The 27,090-nt window shown below is 37.6% G+C and overlaps 1 protein-coding gene across 1 annotated transcript in view; it reads right to left on the bottom strand.

Moving 5' to 3' along the window:
* The window catches only part of mxt (Eukaryotic translation initiation factor mextil), a 59,610-nt gene extending 41,593 nt beyond the window's left edge, over window positions 1–18,017 (bottom strand). Inside the window, 1 exon segment of the mRNA XM_067129555.1 lies at window positions 17,885–18,017. Coding sequence (XP_066985656.1) covers window positions 17,885–17,890 — 6 coding nt within the window. The 5' untranslated portion in view covers window positions 17,891–18,017.
* Between the last annotated feature and the right edge of the window lie 9,073 nt (window positions 18,018–27,090).

Here is a 27,090-nt window from a genome sequence, read left to right as displayed (position 1 = left end):
TCCGCTTCACGTTAAGAGGTCCGCCCTATATTATGCTTTTTTTTTTTATTTACTTTTTAATGTGGGGTTGTTATCAACACGTTCTCAGGATTTGTTTAATGGTGGGTCAGAAATGGAGTTTTTCTAGACTAGAGTTGTGTTGACATGGCGTTGTTTTGGTGGTATTACTTTCATTATGATTGCAGTTCTGTTCAGATAATAATAATAATAATAATAATAATAATAATAATAATAATAATAATAATAATAATAATAATAATAATAATAATATCCATGTCCAGCATACGCAAGAATGAGGTACAGTATAAGAATTGTTAAAATGAGCACGGCAGATCTTTGCTCAGCAATTGTAAAAATTATTATTTGAAAGCTTCGCAACCTAAAATAAACAGATCGAACAAAACCGTACGAATGGAAGAAGAAGAAGAAGAAGAAGAAGAAGAAGAAGAAGAAGAAGAAGAAGAAGAGGGAGAGAGACACTTCCTGGATGGTACAGTAGTGATCCGCGGAAAGAGAAAGGGACTTAATTCCATCGGTCCCTAACTCCCTTCCCCACCCCCACCCCCTCTCTCTCTCTCTCTGAATATCATTAGAAGTAGCACAAAACATCTAAGCTGCTGTGAGGCCCTTTTCAACACTGTGGTTGTTACTTCTACACACTAGGCCTAGTTTCACTGACTCTTCCTTTGCAGGTAAACAAACATTGCAATTTAGGCGAACCGGAAAGCATTGGCCCAGGTGGCTTATAAGCATGGAGTTTTAACCTGTCTTCCTGAGGGTTTGCAGTTAAATAATCATATAAAAATTCCTTTTCTTCGTAGGCTCAAGAGTGATAATCATATTCTTGCATAGGCCTACAGTTACCATTTCTTCAGAGGTGTGAAGACCAACGTTTATATTCTTGCATAAGGCTAAAGTTAAGTTTACGCGCATTTGCATGCCCTGCCTACTGTTGCCAATCAACCAACATTCATATTCTTGTATAGGCCTAGAGTTAAGTTTCCACGTATCTGTATCCGGCACTTGTATCCAAATGTCAGCCTGCTGTTGCGAATCATCCAACACTCATATTCTTGCATAGGCCTAAAGTCAAGTCCGGAAACACGCGGATGTGTACTTTCCTTTCCCCCAAAACCGGGTTCGTAAGTCTAGCAAAGGACCACCCAAAAGGACTGTGAGACAATAATGCAATCGCGTGTCTTCCTGAAAATAAAACCCGGCTGTCTTTATTATGGCGGAGCGATTGTTCCATTCTTGTCGAGATTGGAAACCGGCGTTTTCCTCTTATTCTTCTGCTTACTTCTATCCGGGTTCTTTGTTGTCTATTGCTTGTTGGTCTTTTATTACTTCCTGTATATAGTTTCGTGGAGTTTATTATTATTATTATTATTATTATTGTTGTTGTTTCATGGACTGGTGCTTGATATCACACATACACACTTAATTTGTGTATCTTTATATTATATATAAATATAAATATATAATATATATATATATATATATATATATATATATATATATATATATATATATATAATATGAAGCTTACGTGTGATAACACGCACCAGGCCATGAGATAATAATAATAATAATAATAATAATAATAATAATAATAATAATAATAATAATAATAATAATAATAATAATAATTAACGAAATTGCAATCTCCACACAAATAGGGGACCGGATCTTGCCTCGAGGAAAGGCAAGATTATGAGATTATCAGAATAACTGGAAAGACCAATGACCGATAATCCCAGATCAAACTGGATTAGAAGAAATTACAACCGCTAATATCAGTGTGATTTGGCAGATGACTTTTCAAAGCCTATAGCTAAAGCCTCCAGTGGGCTTGTGTTATCTCAGCCTGAAAACGAACATGCAAAAAATAAAAATTGGAGGATATTTTGGGCACCGCCTAGACCAAACTTAGCAGCAGAAACAGCATCGTCAGAAAACACCGAAAGGAAGCCATATTAGCAGCACCAGCAGCGCTGCGCCAATCAGCCTTTTCAAATGTGCATCCGAGCGCGAAGGAGCGAGAGACGGGTCATGAAGCTCTCTCTCTCAAGCGCATGAGTGGTTAACTGTTGTGTTTACAGCGTGTTTAACGAACCTTTGGGCGCAACAGCAGCAGTGAGTTTCTATTGTTCTGCGAATAAATGATATCACAGACTTTCCAGACTAAAAAAAATAAAGGAAATTTACAGAACGAAACGAAACGGGAATGTTCCGCGATACTTTCCCCTCGCCCCCCCCTCAACCACCTAATGGGCCACCAGTACTGCTAACCGTATCTCAGGCAATTGTTTCTTGTTGTTGTTCCAGCTGACAATGTGGTACCAAAATCGAAACCACCGATGAACCATGATAACGAGGAACAAAATCATTTCTGCTCTCTGCTGACTTTTCCTGAATATCAGGTGTATCGGTTTTATTTTCTATTCCCTTGCATTTATTCATTTATCCCTTTTTCCTATAGCTTGTTTCTCTCTCCGCAGGCTGATTTCCCTTTGGGGACGTCTTGGTTTATAAGAAAGAACGAAGAGTTATCTATTAAAACGTCTCCAATACCTCTCCTATCTCTCTGTCAATGATTTTTTTATATCATTAAAATACTTTCAACCGCGCAGCGAACCAGGTGCATCTACTTACCATACATTTCTACCTTAAATGGTCCCAACGGTTACTATCAAAACCTAAAAGTACAATGGGATATAAAAACAAAACAATTTATGGACATCTTGTAGAGGGTGAAAGTAGCCTACAAAAGGAAATAAAAAAAAACTCGTCCTCAGGTGCACCGAGCATTTAAGACGCCGGACAGAATGAGAGACCACTTGACCATCACCTTAGAATCCCTTTTTACGCGATTAAAAACACGGCAAATGTCAGGTGCCATGACCCGTAAAAGAGAGGGCATACCAAGTCCTTATAGGGCATACGCAGGGGGCTTCAACATACGCATACAATGCCTCACCTCTCATTTCTACTTAAGTTTTTCTCTTTTCATCGCCAATCTGATGGCTCGCTTCCCGCCAAGACCACGAGAACCGCTATTCCGTGCCTATCCCCCCCTTCCCACATCCCCCACCAACTTAACAATCTCCCAGAAACACCACACCCCTCCCCACCCCACCCTTACCATTTCCCCTAAAAGTACTGCCGCTAACTCTCACCTACTCATCCATTCTGCGAAAATTTCTCCGTACACAATCGCCGATTGGATCCTTAAATGGCTTGTTCAGTTTTTTGCGCAAAGAAACCGGCTTTGTTGTAAGAAAGTGTTCTTTGCTTACGTACTTTTATTTACGTTTTTTTTTTTAAAGTACTATGTTGAATAATGAACACAACCAACGGTCCTCAATCGTAGCAACTCTCACTCGCTCTTTCTCCCCCCAACCCCTCTCGTTAAGATTGAAAGCAATCACGGCTAATGAATGTGGTATTTAGAGCCATGATACAAAACTGGGTTTGGCACCTAAGTACGAAACATCTGCAAGACACAGCATAGGGTGATGAACATGTTGACGAAGCAATTAGCGCTTCCGAAGCAAGTGGGATACAACAACCTTGGCAAAAGTATAATAATCACTGCCAATTCAACTTATAAAAGTGACTTACAAGCACCACAAGTGACAACCTCTTACAGAGACGTTGCGTTCAGTTAGTACTACCGCCACAAGTGACAACTTTTACAAGAGACGTTGCGTTCAGTTAGTACTAGCTCAAGACAATGGTCTCCACTTTCACAGCTTCAGCGCGACTGAAGTTGATATTATTCCAATCTCTTTTGGAAATATCAAAACCGAAACTAGTTCAAGCTTCCTTGAAGAGCTGTGTCATGCCCAACAACAGCTCATCGACGAAAAAATCGACCCAGAACTGACAACGGTGAAGCCCGGTTTACTATCACTTGACATTTGCGCATACCCAGAAAACACCTTCCTTTTCTCATAAAATGTTAAGGCATGAGGATGCATTTTCCTGTCTAGGCCCAACCCCAGTACAACACACACACACACACACACACACACACACACACACATCTACCTGTTAGGCCTAAATAGCTGGTGGAAATGCTTACCAGCTTTTTTTTTTTTAACATTACAAATATTCAGCACACATTTCTTACATTCCTGGATAAAGGGAAGGCCATCATGTTTTCTAAAGAATTTTGACATAAAATAAACATATAACAGGAAATAATATAAATATTACGATGAAACTTGCAAGTATACATAGATGCGAAATGAGCCTCTCTTAAATTATATTTTTTCCTATCTCCGTACTTGTAATTTTGACGTAATAATGAATCCTGTCTTGATGGCAAATGATTACATAAATAATATTTAAAGCGAAGTATATAAACTATCAATGCTATTCATTAAGTACACTACAGAGTTCCTTGCTACATGCAAGACGCGGCCTGACGCAGGGAATATGATCTTTATGCTAAGAATACAAAGCGTTTCGCATCGTGCATTTTAATACATAGGTATTATATCCATCGCATCAAGCATCAGCCTAAATAACCACATTTAAATATATACTAGTTTTAGGTTCTGAAACACGTGTAATCTTATAATACACAACAATAACAACGTGTTACCAAATAATACATAATGATAATTATTTACCGATAATATTAGTGCCTCGCACTTTCACCCTAGTTTCAATTCTGAGAGAGAGAGAGAGAGAGAGAGAGAGAGAGAGAGAGACTGGAGACAAGAATGACTGAGTGTCGGGAATCTGAACTGATTGGAAAATACTGACTGTCAAACTGTAACCTATCATCAGTAGCTCTCTCTGTCTTTCGTTTGATTATCAGATACTACACAAAACACAACGCCAAAATAAGCTCTTAGAAATACACCACGCCTGTGTACTGTATTGTGTAGATATGTGTAGATATGCAAACATCATAAAATATACAGAGGTACGTAAAATACATTAAAACAACAACAGCAATAACAACACGATCTTACTAAGTTGCAACAACTTTCTTTTAACAACTCTGCAACACCGACCTGTTGAAAATAATTGAAGATGATTGTTGCAGACAAAAGACTATTTTCTTATGAATATTTACAACAGGGACAGACGATATTATAAAAATATCTACGAAAATTCAACATGTTAATGTACCCAAACTGAATGAACTCTCATTTAAAAGCAAAATAGAATTTCAATAAGTCTCAGAAAACAAGACCATTTCGGGGTGTGTGAAAAAATAAAAAAATAAACCGGCAAATTACTCGGAATTACTCAAGAAATTTCCAGTTTCTTCACTATTAACAAGAGCAAGGGACGGAATTTGGCTGCGTCACTCTCGAGTCATCCATGTAGTTTTTCATCTTTACACACACACACACACACACACACATACATATATATATATATATATATATATATATATATATATATATATATATATATATAAGGTATATCAAAATATACAAGGCAAGGAAATAAAAAAAATGGTTGTAAATCCTGACCGAATGTATGTATGTATATATACATGTATGTATACGTGTATGGGTGTGTACACATATGTATTTAAAGCGACATAACCCATATTTCATTAAAAGTATCCATTACCTGCCCAGAACCCACTCTTTGACCTGACTTCCGCAATCATTTTTCATAACCACTGCAGCGTGCCCTAAGAAAACAGAATATTGGAACAGCTCAGGTGAGGAAAAAAAAATAGCTCGGTTAAATTCTCAAATAATTTGAGCTGATCGAGGAAACTTATCGTATTTTATATAAAGTCATTTCCGGACTTTCACTTTCCTCTGTCATATTTTGAATAATTTAAAATAATAAATATATGGAATTTGTCGTTATATTATCATTAACTTTTTTCTAGCGACAATGTATGAATTTGTTATTATAATTATCTCTCTCTCTCCTCCCTGACAACACTGTCTTTTTTTTTTAACTATCGTCACCCCAATTATTACCACTATTACTATAACTTACTATTATTATTATTATTATTATTATTATTATTATTTATTATTATTATTATTATCATCTGAGGTTCTGATATCATTAATGGTATAGCATACTAAAATCACCCTCATTATTAATACTATTGCTCTAACTGTTCCTATTATCGTCATTATAATCATTATCATCACCATCTCATCACAAACCAAGCCTGCACAGATCATCAATGCTCTCAGAGACAAAAACAAAAAAAAGCCAAACAAACGCCAAAGGAACAAAACGCACAAACAGCGACCTAATTTTACGCATATGCTGTCCTGCTACTGACACCTGTCGTACCACATGTCTGCCACATAGTAGCTGCTATGGGCCATCTCCCAAATCTCGTATCTTCTAACTTGTATCTTCTCTTGTATCTTTTACATCCCCGTATCTTGTATCTTCTACATCTCTCGATCTTGTATCTTCTATCTTCTACATTCCGCAATCTTTTATCCCTTGTATCTACTCCTACATGCCCCAATCTTGTGTCCTCTACATTCCTTAATCTTGTATCTTCTACGTTCCCCAATCTTGTGTCTGCTACATCCCCCAATCTTGTATCTTCTACATTCCCTAATCTTCTGTCTTCTACACCAACCAACTTGTGTCTTCTACATTCCCTAATCTTGTGTCCTCTACATTCCCTAATCTTGTATAATCTACATTCCCTAATCTTCTGTCTTCTACATCCCTCAATCTTGTATCTTCTACATTCCCTAATCTTGTGTCCTCTACATTCCCTAATCTTGTGTCCTCTACATTCCCTAATCTTCTGTCTTCTACAACCCCAACTTGTGTCCTCTACATTCCCTAAACTTGTGTCTTCTACATTCCCCTAATCTTGTATCTTCTACATTCCCTAATCTTGTATCTTCTACACCCGCCAACTTGTGTCTTCAACATTCCCTAATCTTCTGTCTTCTACTTCCGCCCAATCTTGTATCTTCTACATTCCCTAATCCTCTGTTTTCTACATCCCACAACTTGTGTTTTCTACATTCCCTAATCTTTTTATCTTGTATCTTCTATACTTCTACATTCCCAATCTTACATCCCTCAATCTTCTTACCTGAAGATGTAACTCCCAATCTTGTATCTTCTACCTGAAGATGTACCGAAGATACAAGAGAACTTTGCTGTCAAACTTTGCTATTTCTCTTTAATATTTTTTTTTTTCTAATAACTCATCTCTCCTTTCTGTTTCCTATTATCTGCTGTTACTTCTTTCTAATGAACACTATATTCTTTGGAAGTCAGTGGCCTCTGTAAGCTTGTTCAATATGAACAGGATTAATCTCCTGAATAATAATAATAATAATAATAATAATAATAATAATAATAATAATAATATTATTATTATTATTATTATTATTATTATTATTATTATTAAATCCTTGGTAAGGGGTACAAGTTTTGGATAAGATTTTTCTGAGACAGTGAACTCGTGGACTATTTAAAATTGGGACGGGACACTGGGCTGTGCAAGTTGTATCTAAAATTACAAAACACACAAATTCTGTCCTTATAAAAATAGAAATGATTAGAGGATAATTTCAAAGATTTGTCAACCACATCGAAAACAGTCTATTGTCTTAGTTAAAAATAAAGGTGTCACATATATACACACACACATATATATACACATATATATAGTGTATAACTTACTTATAGTGCCAACATCAAATAGTCAAAATTTCTTACGATGGCAGCATGTCTAAAAAGCGTAATATATGAATAACTTTACAAGAACCAAAACAATTGAGAGAGAGAGAGAGAGAGAGAGAGAGAGAGAGAGAGAGAGAGAGAGAGAGAGAGAGAGAGAGTCAGTCTAAAACATGGCAATAAACTACCCCCTGTGAAATGCAAAATTACAAGACAGAAGAATCATGTGGCGTCAAGACAGACGAACGTAAACAGACAGGCGGGTATGACCTCTTCGAACATCTGCCCGGCCACTTCCAGGAGAAAGGGCTGGCAAACAATCGAGATAGCCCTTTTCCTCTTTCACCTATTGGCAGTACGCATTCTCCCCCACCCCCCTTTCCTCCTTTTTTTCCCATCAATGGTCAATTAACCCCTAAACGTCAACAATCTCTGCCGCCGTGTTCTGAGGAGCTAGTACTAGCGCCATCTGTCAACCGAAGGGCAGTGTTCACTCAGATAGCAGCTATTAGTCATTATCTTCAAGAATTACTTCATATTCTACTTTTATAGCATCCTTCGATAACCGCCGTCTCTTATCTACTTCATGCCTAGTTAAAGATAATGTACTTACAATCACTGACTGATTAAGTCTAGATATACAACTTAAATCTGCCTTCACTCGATACGGGTGTTAATAGATGCTATATGTATGACGCATACAGAATGGTAGTATCACACACCTATCGCCTGCCACATTGCGCAACTGACGCGTTTCTCGAATATAAATGAACACATTGTGATTTGCATTGCAATGAGCACTGCATTAGATATTCTCTTGCTTTTGCCAGCTCAGAATGAAGTAGAAATTGCAAAAATCAAACAAAGGAAAAACTTACCACCAAAAACAACGTACACCTACTTGCTGTCAAAATGGAGTAATGAAAGGATGCAGATTTTCTTAACACTGAATAACTTTTATTGAAAATTCTGCTGTATACTAGTAAAAATCTATTAAACTAATACAAAACATGTACGAGAGAGAGAGAGAGAGAGAGAGAGAGAGAGAGAGAGAGAGAGAGAGAGAGAGAGAGAGAGAGGCAGCAATACCTCCCTGGCACCTCCGTCATTCAGACGGCCTTTTAAAAAGTACCTTCCCCAGACTCTTTTAAATGACAGGAATGCCTGTACGTGCATGTGAGACGTTTAAACGTTCCTGAAAGAATGTGAGTTCGTGTTATTGCCAGCTGAGTATAAAAAAAGAAATAAAAAGAAAATGTTTGAAGCAACATTCTACTACAGTACGGTTTCACTTTGGGATTTTATGCTACAAACTTAACAGACAACCTGATGGGATGATGGTCTAGACAGGCTGCGAGAGAGAGAGAGAGAGAGAGAGAGAGAGAGAGAGAGAGAGAGAGAGAGAGAGAGAGCACTTTCCCTAGCAAACTGGCTGTACCGCTTGTCGCCGACGGCTACAATGCTCTCGACATGTTCAGCAAATCAGGTTATAAAAGGGTAATTCTATTCAATAGACTCGGTGTATTGATGCTGCCATCTCTCTTGGATGAAATCAGCGATGCCAATTTTATCTTCACGAGAGATTGTAGCCACAATATATAAAAAAAGCTTATGTTGACTAAATAATGAAAAACGGACATAATACTAACATACATATAAATATGTGATTGTTATATACATAACATACGGCGTATAAATGTCTACAGAGAATTAAACAAACAGGCTTAGACCTATATCAATCTTATGCCTGTATCATCTCGGGTGGTCAAAATCTAAAAGTTCTATAAGAACATTCTTTAAGTTGTACCTATTAACAAAACCATATATAAAAATGCACAAAATCATTATCTAGAGGTTATTAAAAAGACCTACGCAATTTGTGCGTCTAATTAACGTCAACTGTCGCCGAAATCAAAAGACCGGAAGTTTAGGAGCACGTGCGGGCGGGAAAACAGTCAAGAGGTTGCGATCGAAATCACCTTCTATAATTGACCTCCTTAAGAGTACTTAAGATCTAATGCCAGCAATTAAATTAAATCGCATAGCTTGTACCGCGATACGCAAAAGCGGCAGAGCTCCGTGTATCGCATACAAAACTTAACAATGCTTACGACAGTAATCAAGCATTAAGCATTTAAACCCTAGGCCGATACCAGCTAGTTTTTGCAGCAATGCCTTATCAACAGGTAACATGTTTTTACAGCATTCTTCTTTCCATGCATCTAAGAATAAATAAACTACCAATACAAGTACAATGTTCCACTTCCCATCACACTTCTAATTCGCCCCTCCCTTTCCAATCAAATCTCCCATCTCTGACACCATCCAGGCAACAACCCCCACTCCCTCCTCTTTCTTCACCCTCCAAACACAGCACGTTCATCACCCACTTTCTAATCGTAGGCGTCACCCTTCGTCTGCTGCACAGCACATCCATTCACAGCTTAGTTGTGTGTGTGTGTCTAAAGGCAATCAGGTTTGTTTCTTGGAAACACCTTTCACACGGATCTACAGATAACGCTCAGTCCTCGAATGACAGTGCAACAATGCAACAAATCTTGTAAATATTTGATTAATTTTACGATGATTCCAGTGAGAATGGAATTTCCGCATGGGTCTAATGTTTAAAAATACATGAAATCAACCTTTGATTTGAAGCAACATAACTAAGCCTATACTATAGACTAACCGGATATATATTTCATTAATTTTAGGATTATTACAGTGAGAATGGAAACCACATAGGTCTAATGTTTAAAAACATTTAATTAACCCTAATAAAACTAATTCTAGAACCTGCTTCCCTCCCAAAACTAATTATTGGAAGGAATATAGCTAGACCTATAAACACAACTAAAGTATATAATCTTTTAAAAACTTATTTTAAGCAAAAACAAAAGAAAAACAATTCTGATTTCCGCGTCAAGCCTGAACAACTCTCTACTCAGAAACGTGAACGTAGGAACGCACTCAATCAAAATCTCGCCAAGTCTACTCTCGTTCATTTCAATTCCTCACGTTCCTCGCCGAGAGGTGATCGTGAATCATGTCTAACGGTCACGAAGATTAAATCAAAGGGGGAAAATTATGAGCTGTTTGATTTAAATTTAACAAGAGGCAGAGCCAATTACAAATGGTAGGCTTGGTACATCTGCCAGATGGCAGGTATCCACTTTGAAAGTTCAAGCAATTTATTTTTTTTTTATCGTGGGAGTAAACATTGCATAATTCTTCAACAGCCAGATACATTCTCTGTTAAGTATCAAATATGAATAGAGAGAGAGAGAGAGAGAGAGAGAGAGAGAGAGAGAGAGAGAGAGAGAGAGAGAGAGAGAGAGAGAGAGAGAGGAGGAAATTTCGATACAGCAGTCTAACCACTTTCTACTGTACAAAACGAGACCCTTTTCGGGTGAAGGGAAATCATACCAGTTTGGCATTAAGACGGAAAAACCACTGGAGATGAATCTTGTTATCTTTGCCCCTCGGTCTAGAGAGGCGAGACAGGTCTGGGGTCTTCGTGTAAAAAACCAGTTGTGTTCCGCTAGCAAAAAAACATCAGTAAATCATAAAATATTACTAGTCTGCTAGAGTGTCTAGAGAATTATAGAGATTCAAACATACTGTATATATATTAATGCGTGTGTCTGTCATGTTTAGATCTCTCCATTTCCCTCTTAAACAACTTTTCCGAGTCACAGTTGGATAAGTTCGTCCTTGCAAGTACAATGGTATTGTTCTTCTAACTGGCAAGACTCTTCTTTAATTGGTTTCTTTTATACAGTAAATTAGATGTTTCCTGTTAGACTACACAACTTACAGAGTAAACAATCGGAAATGTCCATGAGTTATACATGGCTTCTCAGGTGCATGTTGCCACCTATCCCTCTGCCATGATACCAGCTTTGTGTTCTCTGTTGGAAGATAGGCCTAATGAAATTGTATCTCCCTCTCTTCGTATACTTTACCTCTTTCATTCAAATTCTAAATCCTTCAATTGTGCAGGACCACTGGTCACTAGTTCCAAGCAGGGCTCAAGCATATCTGAAATCTCATACCAGAATAAGTTCCTTTTGCGCATGTGCATAAAGATAATGCAGGCACATAATCCTCTGCTTAATCAGATTTCCTCTGCAGAAAATGGGAATCTTCGCATGGCTCAAATCGGTATTGTTTCTTGACCTTGACCAGGCAAGGTTTGATATTCTCTCGTAAATTCATCTATGTGTTTCTTGCAATATCCCATCTCTGCAAGAAGCCGGTCTATCGGATAGAATTATACATTATACGTAACAAAATGTGTGTGCATTTCTTGGAAGGGATATTGAGGTTCGCCACATTTCTCTGGGATGATCAAACGCGGCTCAAATTATTTGTTGTTTTATTAACTTAATTCTCGCTCACTAGCGAAAACGTTTAGGAAATATTAGTATACAATTCTTACTATCCAACACTATATTTTTAAAATTTTTATTTCCTTATCCCCGTCTCTCAAGGAAGGAAAGAAAATCATTTAAAGCGGGCACTTAGAGGACGCCACCAAACGGGAAGAGGGAGAGTTCCCTTAAGGCGTAAACGCCTCAGCTGGAGGGGAGGAAATTCCTGAGGAGGGGAGGGAAATAAATTCTCTAGTTGGAAGGAAACAAATTCCGAAGCTGGGAATAAGCTCCGACGTCGAGGAACTACTGTAAATAGGTAAAATGAGAAGGGAATTAAAACTCACGAATTAACATGAAAATAAATTTTGTTATTGTGAAATGAATTACCTCCTTAGGTGACAATGAAATAATCGATTTTAGAAGGAATACACTCAAAAGCTGTAGACCTACACTACAATCCTGAGGACGGAATAAACTCCTGAGGATGAAATTGATTCCTGAGTTACCCAGAGAGAGAGAGAGAGAGAGAGAGAGAGAGAGAGAGAGAGAGAGAGAGAGAGAGAGAGAGAATAAATTCCTAAGATGGGGGAGAGGGTGGCGTTGTTAACATGAAGAAGAAGAAGAAGAAGAAGAGAGAGATAGAGAGAATAATACTAAGATGGGGAGAGGGTGGTATTATTTAATGAAAACTGAAGAAGAAGAAAGAAGAAGAGAGAGAGAGAGAGAGAGAGAGAGAGAGAGAGAGAGAGAGAGAGAGAGAGAGAGAGAATAAACTCCTAAGATGGGGAGAGGCTGGCATTATTAACATGAAAATTGAAGAAGAAGAAGAAGAAGAAGAAGAGAGAGAGAGAGAGAGAGAGAGAGAGAGAGAGAGAGAGAGAGAGAGAGAGAGAGAGAGAGTCTCTTTCATCACGGCCTTTTGATGCATAACAGGGAAACTCGCTCTTTTTCGTCACGTGAGATTCTCCCGCCCTGTGATTAGACCAAACAAAGAAGAAGTTTTTACTTTACTTTTCTCGTTAACTTTTCTTTTTCTCCACGATAAATATTTTACTACCTCCTTGCTCATGTGTGTTACTAAATCTCTCTCTCTCTCTCTCCCTTTCTCTCTCTCTCTCTTCTCTTACTACCACCCAGATTGCGGATGCAACCAGATTCACCAAATATAATCTAGAGATAATCTGGTTTCTGATATTATTCACTGCTCATAAATATGTATTATAAGAACCTTCCATACACGTAATATTTAATTACAACTTCAAAAAGCATCTCCAATTAAGAATTACACACCAACGACCTGAAATAATATATTCACTCCGATAAATGAGCCTTCAGTAAGCTTTATTTCTAATTTAACCTAAATCTTCCCCCAGGTTCCCACGTCCACTTTCTCCTTTAAGGAAATTCACGTAAACAGGAACTTCAACCACACTAGACCTAACATAAGCTGCTTCTCTGTTCAACGGAGCTTTTGCATAGGTCTAATGTTGCAATATATGATACAGGAACTTCAACCACACTAGACCTAACATAAGATGCTTATCTGTTCAACGGTAGCTTTTGCATAGGTCTAATGTTGGAATATATAAGAAAGGAACTTCCACGAATGACTGAATGAAGGAAAAGACATTTATTTTTTGGAGTGGGGGAGGGAAGGGTCCTCCCCGATCTTGGAGATTTCTCAGATTACAAGGTAGGGAAAATTATAAGATAATAATCTAGTTAGCCGTGGTTCTCTGTGAAATATTTTGTTTCTGTAATTCTTTAAATAGCTCGGGGCAGGCAAGCCTCAAGCGCTCTCTCTCTCTCTCTCTCTCTCTCTCTCTCTCTCTCTCTCTCTCTCTCTCTCTCTCTCTCTCTCTCTCTAATATTAATTATATATATATATACATACATACATACATATAGGCCTATTCGCAGGTATAAAAACAAGGAATAATAAGTCAAGATATTCACAAAATAAATAGTAAAAGAAAAATCAGTCAATAAATGAAGAAATCATCAAACGTGTAATGACTACACGAATAAAAAATAAATTCAAAACAATAAAAAACATAACAGGTAATTCCTACAGGTGGAGCACCGTACACACTGCCCACCTACCTACTTGATGACGTCATAATCAATGCCATACACAACCTACAAGTAAAAAACAGTTAAACCTTCAGGCTTCCTATTTACCTGAACAGAACTTGAAGAAAAACTTCACACACCTACGTTCACTTGAACATTATCCTCTCTCTCTCTCTCTCTCTCTCTCTCTCTCTCTCTCTCTCTCTCTCTCTCTCTCCAAATTTGTCCTCGATAAAACACAGAGAGGTTTTAAATTGCATAAATTTGGAAAAATGTCCGAGGGATGGCATTTTAATAAAATCAAAACGAAATTATTAAGTTAACAGGAAATTAACTGACAATAACAGTAATGACAAAAGCGATGAAGGCATCAATAACTACAAAGAATAACCAGTAATAACTAACTTAAATAACAAAAGCGACTTGAGACTAGAAAATTCATGAATTAACCACAAAAATTCCTCCCGTTATGACTCTGGGCGGCTGAGGAGAACAATGTACCTACGTACACGGTTTCATTCTTAACATTCAAAATGTAACATTTTTTAACAAATCCCGCGAATAACGGTTAATGTAACATATCCTGTGGACTATGTTGCAGCACGCTGTCCTCTCATTTCGAAAGTGTCAGATAGAATTATTTAAAAAAAAAATGTAGGCCTATTTTACTGAAACTTAAAAACCCACAACTGGAAGATTAATAAAAACAAAACCCCGAAAGCAAACTGTTCAGAACAAGACCCACTTTTACTCCAAACCAGTCACTCATCCAACTTCATATTCTTATAGAAGTTTTAGCATGTTGAAAAGTTTCTCTAGATCAACGTAACAGCATTTCTCTTCTTTCATAAATATCCGCATAACTGTTCCATAACCTTTGTTTCACTCACATCTATACCGACACAGCTCTTCACCTACCAACTCTTCTGTTAAAATAAAAAAAAAAAACTTTCTAGAAAGTATATATACCCAAGGATACTATGCTTATATAGCCATTTAATACATGCATACTTCTGTATCACCTTTTACAGCGGGATAATTATTCTCCCTTTTCCTCTGGAATGTACATGCGTGGGTTTGCGTGTTTATGAGAGAGAGAGAGAGAGAGAGAGAGAGAGAGAGAGAGAGAGAGAGAGAGAGAGAGGGGAAAGTCGCTCCAGCTAAGAAGAGAGGAAGTGTCAGGAAGGTTATGATTAACATGTAAAAAGAGCGTAAAGGTACAGCCACTGATTACCCGTATCCCAGAATAGTCTCTCTCTCTCTCTCTCTCTCTCTCTCTCACACACAAGAACTTACGAAACGAAATGACCAAAAATTCACCAAAACCCGGTGATGACGTTATACGTTGGTGGTGACGCAGTTGTTTAGAGTCACTCCTGCGAAGAACGTCTAAGCACAGAAGCCTTACAAGTTTCAAAGACCCAAATTACATGCAAAGAAGACTTACAAGTCCCAAAGACCTAATAAAAAGAGCATCTCGGCACTTTCTCTCTCTTCTCTCTCTCTCTCTCTCTCTCTCTCTCTCTCTCCTTGTCACGCCTCAAGTTTCGTTTACGTAAGTTGACAGCCAATGTTGAAGGAAGGAAGTGTATATATATATTACTTTGAACGACCGCGTTCCTGTACCTAACTGGTTTCGCTTACTTATTACTCCAGTTATTTATTTATTTATTTATTTATTTATTTATTTATTTATTTATTTATATTTTCTACTATTTTTTTCAGATCAAACTATTCTTTACGGTTGAAACTTACACAGGAAGTTTATGGACTTTTTATTTGTTACATAATAATAATAATAATAATAATAATAATAATAATAATAATAATAATAATAAGCGTCTCAGCCTCGTTCTCTTTTTTATCAAATTACAAAGAAGTGAAATTCTCTTCCTCTAACACTCACACACACAGTCATTATTGAGTTTTCTGGTGTCGAATTTCATAGGTCGTTGACGCCATGAAAGAGAGAGAGAGAGAGAGAGAGAGAGAGAGAGAGAGAGAGAGAGAGAGACGCTGCAATCTCTGACAGTACCAACATTCACACAAAGTCAGGGAGACTATATCGGTAAGTTCGTGATAATACCGGTAGGAGAATTTCTACATATGAATAAACATATAATAGAACAAAAACAAAGTTGATAACTGGGATAAATGATGTATTTACGGAAATATGTTTAGACCTAGTACAATAAAGTTCTAACTCAGGATACAGAATATTAACAGCAACAGATGATGCTCTCTGGAGATGATAGCATGTCCCGTGAGAATTCAGCCGTTACATGGAGACAGCAGATTGTACAGTCTCTCCAGAGTGACAGGCAGGAAGTTATGGACTGAATTACGTTAGATCACATCAAATAAGGCTACGTCAATGTGAAGAGAGGAATGTGATGTCAAAACCATGACAGCCGTCCGAGTCATGGTCGTTGATTTTTACCAAGAAGCAACAGCGAGATATATGTGGCAAGAGCGTGACAATGTTGAGTCTGTGTTGGCATCATGCTCAAGGCATTTTTCTCGGTGTCTGGTGAGGTAATGTCGGTTCTATATTTATTTCTAAGTAAAATAAACTTCCATTGTTCATTTTTGTCTTTCTACTGATATGTCTACCTAAGCGCAATTTCCTTTTTTTCGTTCATCCGATCAAACAATACCCTTTTACGGCCTGTACAGATAATCTTCAACAACCTTGCTTACGGCGATTAAAACTCCGTTCAATAATCATCACATCTCCCGCCCTCCCGCTGCATTTTCAAAAATAAAAAAAGTAAAAAGTTGCTCCTCCCACATAACATCGTTCAGATGACGTATAATTACCATGACTCACATGAGGGCGGGGGAGAGAGAGAGAAAACAGCCACATACCTTATAAAAAAAAACACACACACACACACAACCGTATCCCTCTCAGTAAAGACAATGTAACTGACAACATTCTTTAAAGAAAATTGCAACAGTTGACAGTTAACGACATCTCAACCAAACAGGTTAGAAACTGATAAATAACTAAGGAATAAGATGAGAGAAAGAAGTAGATAATATATAACATAGTTCACATGATAAGTCACGAAACCGCTAACTCTAGTCACACACACATACGTATGGATCCTTCCCGCTCGACTTCGCTGACTTTCAAAATGATTCGTTCAGTTCTCCACTTATTCTTATTTTTCTCTTACTTCCTGTAAAGGGCGTAACACTTTTGTGATTGTCGAGGATAAATGCTGGACAAAAAATTCCTTTTGGACTTGTAATATCAGTAATCAAACCAAATATGAACAAATGACTAAGCAATACAATCAACTCTTTATAAACTTCATGACTTTTTCATCCCGAACTCTGAGCCTGACATAGTCTCACTCGAAGACGGGACCTTTAATTTGCTTCTGCAACTGTTTATAAGCTTTGTAAATGTAACAAAAGTGGCTCTGTAAAGGTACAAACAATAAATATATATGTATAGATATACATCGTGCACACAGAGGCGCGACCACACGCTCAATTGACCCAAATTCCACCAACTAAAATACCATAATTCATGAAGAAATCAATTCACAGCGTAGAACGTAAACACCGCTTTAGAAGGTTATTCGTATTTTCTACCTAACGAACAGGCATCTAAGTTAGACACCGAAGGAACTTTTAAACTAAAAGCAGAGTATCGTTCTGTCACAACATTTTTGAGGTGTGGCGTAGAAAGTTACAAATAGAGCCGGGAAAAAAAGGGAAGGATATATGCGTTAGTCCAATACAGGCATTAAGGTCAAACTCACCATCATTTCGAGTCGTCGTTGTTTATCACAGTCCTTGACAAGTCGTAAAACAAAATTTTTAAGATCGGTTAGTGCACTTCTCCACGTACAACCTCTACTGCGGACATCACCACACTGAAAACTTTCGGGTTTCTCTCGCTGCACCCAACAGCCGCGGCGGTGACCAGCTAGTCAAAAATACTCTTTTCTCGTGTCTATAAACTTTCATAAAAGTACAAAAACAAACTGTAATTTATTTCCTGTGGCTCTTTTTGGTTTCTTTGAGTTAATGGTTACGTATATATCATATTACCGAAGCTTCAACTTCTTAAAAACTGTATAAAAAAATAAACGATCAAAAGTATCGGTGCCACCAAAGCAACGTTGCCAACTAGGAATAACCTTCGCATCGGAAGTTGCATAAAAAAAATGGCACTGCTCCTTTTCTTTTCGCGTTTATTTCAGTTGGTCGGCGTTTACGAATATCATATGCCTTGACAATTTATTTAACAACTACATATCTTTCCTAACAAAAGAAAAAACCAAGGAGAAATAATAAGATGAACAGAAAAATGGTAAAAAGAATAAATAGGCTTAGCTGAGTATTCTTCCTTATTCTCGCCCTTGTCTGATTTCACTTTTGGCTCTTTGAAAAGTTTACAAATAGTTTATTCCCTGCTTGTGGAGACATTCATTATAAGGTTACTGTAATTAATTAATTAATTATAGAGAGAGAGAGAGAGAGAGAGAGAGAGAGAGAGAGAGAGAGAGAGAGAGAGATGGGTCATCTCCAAAGGTGAGTTTTATATTGAGAGAGAGACAGGTACTTCCTTATTCAAAACTTTCATACTGAAGTTATACGTAAAAACAACTGCCTTCTCTATAATATATAGGAAAAAATAAAACTAGAGTTATACATTGACTGCCTTCTCTATGAAATACAAGTAAAAAAACTCCACTTAAACATTTTGCTCCGGATAATTGTGCCGGTCAGGCAAACTCACGATTAAGTTACCCGAAGCCACTAGAAAGAGGGACACGTGTGAGCAACAATACCTGAGGTCAGGTGTACCTTGGGTTACATATTTTAATTAAGAGCTTTCAGTACGCGAGAAATGACCACAGTATAGGTAAGTTTAAACAAATGGTAGGCAACTAATCATTGACATGTTAGGATGACGAGAGAGAGAGAGAGAGAGAGAGAGAGAGAGAGAGAGAGAGAGAGAGAGAGAGAGAGAGGAAAAACTTTAATACTGTGTAATCAATAACAGCTTAGGAGTAAAATTCTATACAGATTATGGATATTACATAAAAACATAATTCAAGTAGATTTCAATAGGTGCACAGTGTATCCATCAAAGCAAGTGACTCGTTATATCCAAGATTTCTACATTTTTCAGAAAGATATGGCGTTTGTTCGATTCAAATGACAACATAAACCGAAATAAAAGGCTTTAAATAAGAGTGAAAAGAATAAAGAAAAGCGAAAAAGGAAAATATATAAACAAAGACAGTAAACACGGAGCCAAGTCCACATGAAGAGTAAAAGCAAAGAAATATAAAAAAACAGAAACAAGAAAAAATGAAAAGGAAAAACTTAAAAAAAGTTGCAAGCAAAAACACAGAAAAAAGATAAGGAAAAAATACCAAAAAATAAAATCTACAAAGAATAAACAAGAATGAGCTAAACATTTAAAAAAACTAAACTAGGCTTCAGCCATACGAACGAAACAAGAACAAAAACAAAGACGAAAGCAAAATAGAAAGCAAGCAAAAACCCCAATAAATGCAAGCACCCACTCCATCCATCCTTTTCAGAGAGCGCATTATCCACAACGGGACAGAACACGAGAACACAAAAGCCTTCTGCTGAAGGCGTCTTCAAGGTATTAGTGTTTCCAAGGGAGCTCAGAGTATCCAAACCAAGAGTTACCTCAGGTAATAGTCGACAAAAAAGGCTTTTTTGGGGAGGCATTTTCGTATTCTGGGTCACGTGGCTTCGGACAACCTGTCTGAGAGAGAGAGAGAGAGAGAGAGAGAGAGAGAGAGAGAGAGAGAGAGAGAGAGAGGGATGGATGGTAAGGGGAAAAGGGGTAGGGAGAGGAGGGGTAAGCTTAGGTGATCATGTGTTAGTGACGTCACTAAGTTTACTTGTTACTTCTTCGAAGTAATAATGTTAATGTTGATGTTTTTTCTTTCGATAAATAGTAATTATTATAATAGTAATGCTTATATCAGCAACGACGATAATAATAATAATAATAATAATAATAAATTGTAAGTATAACATTAACATTTATAACAGCAAATAATAATAATAATAATAATAATAATAATAATAATAATAATAATAATAATAATAATAATAATAATAATAATGAACAGCAAATCTAACAATAACACTTATAAGAGCAACGCCAATAAAAATAATAATAACAACAACATGCCTGTACCCATCACTAGCACTACCATTTTATTATTATCATTCTGAACCAAATCTATAAAACCCAATAAAACAATTCACTAACCCTCCACCCCCCCAAAAAAAAACACACACTCCCCATCGCTTGCGTATGAAGTAAAAAAAATTAGTTACAAAACACGAATGACAAATTGCCTCATGAAGCCTGAAATCCCTATCACCTCTTCTCCCTATACAATAAACATCAATAGAGAGAGAGAGAGAGAGAGAGAGAGAGAGAGAGAGAGAGAGAGAGAGAGAGAGAGAGAGAGAGAGAGAGAGAGAAGTGTCTTACTGTAATGCATTAGAGAGAACTCTTCAGAGAGAGAGAGAGAGAGAGAGAGAGAGAGAGAGAGAGAGAGAGAGAGAGAGAATTTCCTCGTGACCCCCCATATCATTCGGTCGTTTCCAAACTCGAATTGCAAATTTGAGAATGAACGAGAACGCTGAGAATAAAACTCTGCGGTTATTCGGATGCCGAGAGATTTCGCAAATAGACCGCGGTGACAAGTATATTTCCGCAATTTATAGAATTGCAGCTTCAACACTGCCATCCAGCAATTGGGTAACTGTGAACGGACCGGTTGGCTGTATGTTGCATAGGTAGATAACCTTGCATTCATATATATATATATATATATATATATATATATATATATATATATGTATTTATATTTATATATACTTTATATAATAAAATATATATATATATATATATATATATATATATATATATATATATATATATATATAATGTTAATATGGAATGCATCTTGCTTTAAGTTAATAACTTGATTTTTTACCAAATTTTTTTGGTCTGAGGACGGAGTTCATGCGATCATAAAATTTATGTTAATATTCTAATACCAAAATGGGTAAGAAAATTGGTCGAAAAATGTTCCCCAACATGTGCAGATCATTCTGATATAGATCATTTATATCTGATTCATAAATGTTTGGTCTGATGATCTGTCACTGGAAGTTTCATATTATTCACATCTTTGGTACACTAAGCACCATCCATCCAGTAAGTTAACCTTCACTATTTCACTATGCACGATTCATTTCTTTGTTTCAAAATCCATCTGCAATGGTCGTCACTATTGCCTCTCCTCCCCTTTCCAACATGAATCTCTCTCTGTTCAACAACAGTGTATCAAGCAGTCTTATAAGAGGTTTCTATTACACTAGGCAGGCAGCTGCTATGAACAGTATGTTATTTTCTAGTATTGGGCTTAACACTAGTCAATTTACTAGGAGTTTTGTTTGAGCTACTACTAAAATGTAGAAGAGTTCGCCTGCTGCAGTTATAAAATCTTCTGACCTCCAAATGTTTAAGCGAGGATCAAATTCATTTCAATTCATTCCTGCTCTCTGCTGACGTCCCATGAATTTAGATATACCGGTCTCGTTTTCTATTCAGTAACATCTTATCTATCAACTTTTCCTATAATATTTCTCTCTCTCTCTCTCTCTCTCTCTCTCTCTCTCTGCAGGTTGATTTCCCTTTGGAGCCCTATTGGGTTTTTATAGTACATTTACTCTATCCGTAAGGGTTTTCAGTACTCTGTCCATAAGGGCTTTCAGTACTCTATCCATCAGGGTTTTCAGTACTCTATCCATAACGATTTTCAGTACTTAAGGGTTTTCAGTACTCTATCCATAACGATTTTCAGTACTTAAGGGTTTTCAGTACTCTATCCATCAGGGTCATAAGAGTTTTCAGTACTCTGTCCATAAGGGTTTTCAGTACTCTGTCCATAAGGGTTTTCAGTACTCTGTCCCTAAGGGTTTTCAGTAATCTAACTAGGTGGGTTTTCAGTACTCTGTTTATAAGGGTTTTCAGTACTCTATCCATAAGGGTTTTCAGTACTCTATCCACAAGGGTTTTCAGTACTCTATCCATAAGGGTTTTCAGTACTCTATCCATAAGGGTTTTCAGCACTCTATCCATACGGGTTTTCAGCTGAAGACTTGAAAAAAGAAAGAAAGAAAAGGCCCAGAGGGTTAGTCCATTCCGCCATGAAACACATGCACTGAGGTAACTTGCTTCTTCGGAGTGTCACAACACCAATCGTAACCCGAGGTGAGGTAACCCGTTTCGCAAATGTCACATTAGGCAAATCGCGTATGACCCGAACAAGGGTCGAAGTGATTTGCTGCGGCGCTAATACCACTCATTAATGATAACCACTATGTGTAGCTGATGAAATAATAATCATAATGAAGGAAATACTGAACACTGAGGCGTGACGATGACAATCCTACACTTGGTACGAGATAACGGGAAAGTGAAATGAATTATCTTACTGGATTAATGTCAAGATATATTTTTTTTTCATGACGTATACTTATTTTGGCATGAGATTGAAATGGTCTTATCTAATTCTCGCTGCAATCACTGTTTTATCTGCTATTTCTATTGCTGCTATTTTTTGCTACTCCCTATACAATTACTCCTTTTTTTTTTTTACTTTCATCGTCACAAATTTACCTTTCCCTTACAAATAAACCTAAGGTAAAATTTATTTAACTAAGCCGACTTACAAAAAAAAGCGCTCGTACCAAGTTCCCAGTGACCAGGTAAGAGAGAGAGAGAGAGAGAGAGAGAGAGAGAGAGAGAGAGAGAGAGAGAGAGAGAGAGAGAGAGAGAGCGCAAATTCACTTTTTATTTCAAACTTGGAATAAAACCATTTTATTTAGTTTTAAATATGGGGCTCACCCAAAACAGAGTGAACAAAACACTGAGAGAGAGAGAGAGAGAGAGAGAGAGAGAGAGAGAGAGAGAGAGAGAGAGAAGCTAAAACCTTTTCGTTTAGTTTTAAAAATCAGCTTACCCACGGTGTACAAAATACTGGCTGAGAGAGAGAGAGAGAGAGAGAGAGAGAGAGAGAGAGAGAGAGAGAGAGAGAGAGAGAGAGAGAGAGAGAAGTATCCATGGGTGAAAACAACAGAACCGGCGAGGTGAAAGTTTAACCTGGCGTCGCACAGCAAAACTAACCCTTACCAACAATGTTACCACGGGTAACGTTTTCCTGGGCGCCAGTAGCACTCCAGCTTGCATTTGCTTTTGTCTCCTGATGAGCGCGTTTACTCACGGAGCTCAGGAGACGTGTCTTACTCTAATGGAGAGAGAGAGAGAGAGAGAGAGAGAGAGAGAGAGAGAGAGAGAGAGACGTGTCGTACTGTAACGGGATTAGAGAGAGAGAGAGAGAGAGAGAGAGACGTGTCTTACTGTAATGGATTATGGAGAACTCTTCAGAGAGAGAGAGAGAGAGAGAGAGAGAGAGAGAGAGAGAGAGAGAGAGAGAGAGAGAGAGAGAGACGTGTCTTACTGTAATGGATTATGGAGAACTCTTCAGAGAGAGAGAGAGAAGAGAGAGAGAGACGTGTATTACTGTAATGGATTAGGGAGAACTCTTCAGAGAGAGAGAGAGAGAGACGTGTCTTACTGTAATGGATTAGAGAGAGAGAGAGAGAGAGAGAGAGAGAGAGAGAGAGAGAGAGAGAGAGAGAGAGAGAGAGAGAGATGAATATGCTTTACTGTAATCGCTCAAATGTCTCTGATTCACAACCCGCCGTATTATTAAAGGGAAAAAGAATAACTGAATAACTGGCAACTGAACAACTATAGTTAAGACACTGATTTAGTTATGAAAATGAGTAATTTAAGTACACTATAGTTTCACTTGACAAAAATATCACTAAAGAAAACAAAAAGTGATTTACATACTAAAGAAAACAAGTAAAAAAATCGACAAAATTTCTTCGGCGCAATCGAGTTTTCCGTACAGCCGCTACTGGGAATAATAAAGGCCACCGAAAATAGATCTATCTTACGGTGGTCTCGGTATAATGCTGTATGAGCCGCGACCCAAGATACTTTAACCACTGCCCGGTGGTGGCCTATCCTATATCGTTGCCAGAAGCACGATCATGACTAAATTTAACCTTAAATAAAATAAAAACTATTGAAGCTAGAGTGCTGAAATTTGGCATGTTTGATGACTAGAGGGTGGATGATCAACATACCAATTTGCAGCCCTCTAGCCTCAGTAGTTTTTAAGATCTGGGGGCGGACAAGAAAAGTGCGGACAGAAAAAAGTGCCGACGGACAGTCTAACCCGGAACAAGAGTTTTATTTTACAGAAAACTAAAAACTGGCTAAAAAGATTACTTAAGGAAATGAGGCAACATGCAGGAATGGTGTGAAAAAAAGTGTGCTTAACCTGAATAAGCGTGAAAGAAGAAAAATTCAAATTAATAGAAATATTCCTACGGGAGATAAATTGAATAGGAAAAAAAATACAAAAAAAAAAAAGGAATGACTTGCAAGTGTCTGAGGAAAATTAATATTTGCGACGTTTGAAAGTGAAGTCAAAATGAAAATTAAAAGTTAAATGAAGCAGACTGAAGGAAAGAGCTTAACAAGGGAAATACAACTTATCGACTGTCTCAATGGTATGAATATTTTTGAGGTTGAAAACAGTCTGGAAGAAATAGTATAAAGAAACAAGAAAATATATATTTGTGTGAAGACTGCACGCTTTAGTTTTCTGTAAAAGAAAACTATTGTGCCGGCTTTGTCTGTCCGTCAGCACTTTATTCTGTCCGCCCTCAGATCATAAAAACCACTGAGGCTAGAGGGCTGCAAATTGGTATGTTGCCCATACACCCTCTAATCATCACACATACCAAATTGCAGCCCTCTAGCCTCAATAGTTTTTACTTTATTTAAGGTTAAATTTAGCCATAATCGTGTTTCTGGCAGCTATATAGGATAGGCCACCACCGGGCCGTGGATAAAGTTCCATGGGCCGCGGCTCATACAGCATTATCCTTGACCACCGAGAGCTAGATATATTTTCAGCCGCCTTGATTACGCTACGTAGCGGCTGTACAGAAAACTTGTTTACATTTGAACACGGATACTGTAGTGTTAAGTAAAAGAATCAGAACCTAATATTCTCCGCGCAATGCCATAATACGAAAAAGGACAGTCGATACAACATACACCTTTCTCACCAGACCAAAAGTTTGTCAGCTGGAAGAAGTCAAAACGAAATTCTAGTAAGTTCAAAGATTGCCACAATGATTTTCATCACATTAACAGAAGCTTCAAGTCATGGCAGCGTGTGTGTGAGAATCTTCCGAAGTATCAGGAACGTGTGATTTGGTTTTAAATACGAATTATTTCTATCATAGATAAACAGGCGCCTCTCTCTCTCTCTCTCTCTCTCTCTCTCTCTCTCTCTCTCTCTCTCTACGAGCACTATCTTGGTCTAAACATTAAAAACACAATATATACCTTTTCTTAGTTCTGGTCATCGAATGTGGCATGAACTCCCAATTCCTGACCAGCGGTAATTGCTTATAAGTGCCATCTACGGATTAACATATTCTACAGAATCTAGAGTCACAGAGCTAAAAGGTCTCTTAAAGACCACGATTTATATATCTTAATTTAATCTTCATAGAACCAGGATTAACTACTTATCCGGTAGAAAAAGGCTCTATAGAACTTACAGATTTCCATAGCCAAAAATTTATACATCTAATAGATCTTACAGTAGAGACAAAATGTAGATCTATGATCACCTATAAGTATAATATAATCTACAGATCTTACAGAACTCAAAAAAAAAAAAACTCCCCAAGATCTATTCTGCATATTCACTAATGTCACACCCATTCAAACATTCCCAGCAGATCTTGTAGTACATACTGTGCGGATATTGCAAGGGTTCTTATCAAAAAGGTCAATATCCTCCCACCACGAATTATTTTGAAACTTCCAGAACCTTACGAGCTGAATGGCGAAAAAATCAATTTAAAATAATGTTAAAAATATATCATAATTCTTTTCTTCAACTCAAAAAAAAAAAAAAAAAAGAAACATTAAAGAAAGTCGACGTTCTCAGTGTGGCTCGGAAAAAAAGTAGAAACCGGTCTGTCGAAGAGTGGAATACAATATTCACTATTTTCACCTTCGAAGTAAATCGTCAGCTTTTATACCCATGACTTTGATTCTGGAAAGGAGAAATTCTCTCTCTCTCTCTCTCTCTCTCTCTCTCTCTCTCTCTCTCTCTCTCTCTCTCTCTCTGTGTGTGTGTGTGTGTTCGTTTGTTACGCTGTCTCTCCTGTTTATTGTCGGGTTTCATGTGTATTGTTTATAATTGTCTCCTTGTCAGTCTGATCTCTCTCTCTCTCTCTCTCTCTCTCTCTCTCTCTCTTTGTTGGTTTGTTGTCTTGACTCTGCTGCTTATTGTTGGGTTTCAAGTGTCTCTCTCTCTCTCTCTCTCTCTCTCTCTCTCTCTCTCTCTCTCTCTCTCTCTCTCTGTTCTTACAGGGCTGTGTGTGTGCTATTACTGCATTTCTCTCTCTCTCTCTCTCTCTCTCTCTCTCTCTCTCTCTCTCTCTCTCTCTCTCTCTATGTATTCACTGCACTGTGTGTATGTGTGTGCTGTTAATATAACTCTCTCTCTCTCTCTCTCTCTCTCTCTCTCTCTCTCTCTCTCTCTCTCTCTCTCTGCGCTTTTACTCTGATAAAGACAGAGAAACTTAAGAACCGCTTTCCCGACCTTCTCCAGAGGTCACGAACAGACGATGAAGATACGTGAACTCGAAAGCCCTACATGAGTAAAGGCGTTCCGGGAAGGAAAAGACAACTCTCTCTCTCTCTCTCTCTCTCTCTCTCTCTCTCTCTCTCTCTCTCTCTCTCTCTCTCTCTCTTTTACACATCTGAAATCCCCAACTAGGCAAAATT

The sequence above is a fragment of the Macrobrachium rosenbergii genome, chromosome 27 (genome assembly GCF_040412425.1).
Source record: "Macrobrachium rosenbergii isolate ZJJX-2024 chromosome 27, ASM4041242v1, whole genome shotgun sequence".
Taxonomy (NCBI): Eukaryota; Metazoa; Arthropoda; class Malacostraca; order Decapoda; family Palaemonidae; genus Macrobrachium; species Macrobrachium rosenbergii.
This window is presented reverse-complemented; position numbering and strand designations above follow the sequence as displayed.